General features: G+C 36.8%; 1 protein-coding gene across 1 annotated transcript; it reads left to right on the top strand.

Moving 5' to 3' along the window:
- The first annotated feature begins 820 nt into the window (after positions 1 to 820).
- LOC110035862 lies at positions 821 to 1,789 on the top strand. The gene has a single exon (XM_020740176.1). The coding sequence runs from the start codon at positions 821 to 823 to the stop codon at positions 1,787 to 1,789; it is 969 nt and encodes a 322-aa protein (XP_020595835.1).
- The last annotated feature ends 335 nt before the right edge of the window (positions 1,790 to 2,124 follow it).

Below are 2,124 nucleotides of genomic sequence, written 5' to 3'. Positions count from 1 at the left end.
TATATATATATATTACAGCCCTAATGCAAACCACGCTACTCGGTATGCGAATCTCCCGCTAAGAGAAAGGAAAAATGATTCTTAAAAATACTCTAATCCTTGCTATAAATGTCAAAGATTTATTTAGGGGAATCATAAATGTCTTTTATAATAATCGTAAGATAATAATAGCCATACTTATATATATCTTTCTCTAAACGCTTTTACTTTTTTGCAGCCCTAATGCAAACAACATAACTTGGTACATGAATCTACTGCTATGGAAAAGAAAAAATAATTCTGAAAAATGTTATAATTCTTGCTATAAATGGATAAGGTTTATTTAGGAGAATCATAAACATATTTATAATAATATTTTATATATATATATATATTATTCATATATAAAGATGAAGGTGGCGGCTGGAGAAAGTGCTCTGCTAGGGTTTTTGGCAGGATGAAGGATGGACGCTGCATACTGAGGTTTGTCACTGGAGTAGTGGACAGTGGTGGGTGCTTCACTGCTGGTTTCCCATTTTGGTGGTGTTTCTTTTCTTTTTTCTCCTGGTTCTGGAGTTTTTCAAGAGGTACTGTTCCATTGAGCACACTCTCTGTTTGCTCACTTGGGGTTAGAGAAGTTTCTCTTTGCCTTATTTCTTGAGTTCTCTAGTTGCCAAACTGTATTATACCTCTTTTGTTTTGATTATATTGCAAGTTTTTGGAAGGTTTTGCCTTTTGTTCCCAGCTCCCTTCTCTGTATCCTGGTGCCTCCTGGAGACAAAAATTTCTTTCACTGTACTTTCTGCTAGGGAGGGTTTTCTTTTTTCCTTTGTGGGTGAACATGGCTACACCTATTGATATTTTCACTAACTCACAATGGAAAAAAGCTACTTATGTTAGAGTTGTTGGAAGAACAAAAGAAACTTTACAAGATTTTGAGCAACTCGTGTTCCCACAGGAATTCCATGACACAACTACTGGGAAAGGAAACAGTCCATGTATTCACCCTCTTAGATCTAAGGAGGGAGAAAATGATGTTTTCTTCACTAACAGAGAAATTGATTCCCTTAAGGAAGAAGTTAAATTTACTTTGGTGGGCAAATTTCAATTAGGACATCCAAAGATGGAGCTGGTTAGAAATTACTTTGAATCCTTAAAATTTATTGGAGACTGGAAAATTGGATTAATATATGGGAGGCATCTTTTAATCCAACTGGCTGTGGAGGAAGATTATGCAAGACTCTTTGCTAAACAATATGTGATTATTGTTGGAACCACAATGAAAATTATGAAGTGGACACCTGATTTTGATCCAAGTAAAGAACCCCCTGTGGTTCCTCTTTGGTTCGAATTGCCCGGCCTCCCACTTCCTTACTTCAAGCTAAATGCTCTTTTTAATATTGGTAGAGCACTGGGTACACCTTTGAAAGTGGATGCCCCCACTTTTAATAAGGCTAGACCAGCCCTTGCAAGAATACAGGTGGAGAGAGACATCACTTTCCCTGAGCTGAAGAGAATTTGGATAGGTTCAGATATTGAAGGGTTTTGGCAAGAAATTGTAGCTGAGCAAAAGATTTATTATTTCCAACATTGTAAATTGTTTGGCCACACAGTGGAGAAGTGTTACAGGTTACATCCCCCTCCCAGAAGGAATGTTGGTGGGGATCAAAAGGATGTAGGAGGAGCTCCATTAAAAGTGACAGAGAAGATTACTGAAGGAACAAATCTGAATATCAGATCTGAAATTACTAAAAGGAATGAAGAACTTCTTCCAATAACCACTGTAATTCCTCATCAGAAGATCCTTTAGGAGATTTGTCTGATTCCCCATCAAAAAGAAATGCAGAGACTCTTCTATCAGATTAGTTAGAGAGGAAGTTAATGAAATTATAATGATCACCCCTCTACTTGAGGAGATGGGAGCTTTTATTAATACAAAAACCTATAACATAGTCCCTAAGGATCATATAATTACTGGACTGAGAGAGATAAGTGAAGAAGATTGGCAAATCCAAACAGCTAGAAGAAAGAAAAAACAAGTATCAGAAGTGCAAAAATTACAACAAGGGGCTAACTCAATGAAGGCAGAAGGAAAATCTAGAACAAAGATTAGTTCTCCTACCCATAGAGGCAAAACTAGATCAA

Source organism: Phalaenopsis equestris, unplaced genomic scaffold (assembly GCF_001263595.1).
Source record: "Phalaenopsis equestris unplaced genomic scaffold, ASM126359v1 Scaffold200377, whole genome shotgun sequence".
Classification (NCBI taxonomy): domain Eukaryota; kingdom Viridiplantae; phylum Streptophyta; class Magnoliopsida; order Asparagales; family Orchidaceae; genus Phalaenopsis; species Phalaenopsis equestris.
Note: the sequence above shows the minus strand (reverse complement) of the source record. Positions and strands in the feature narration are given on the sequence as shown.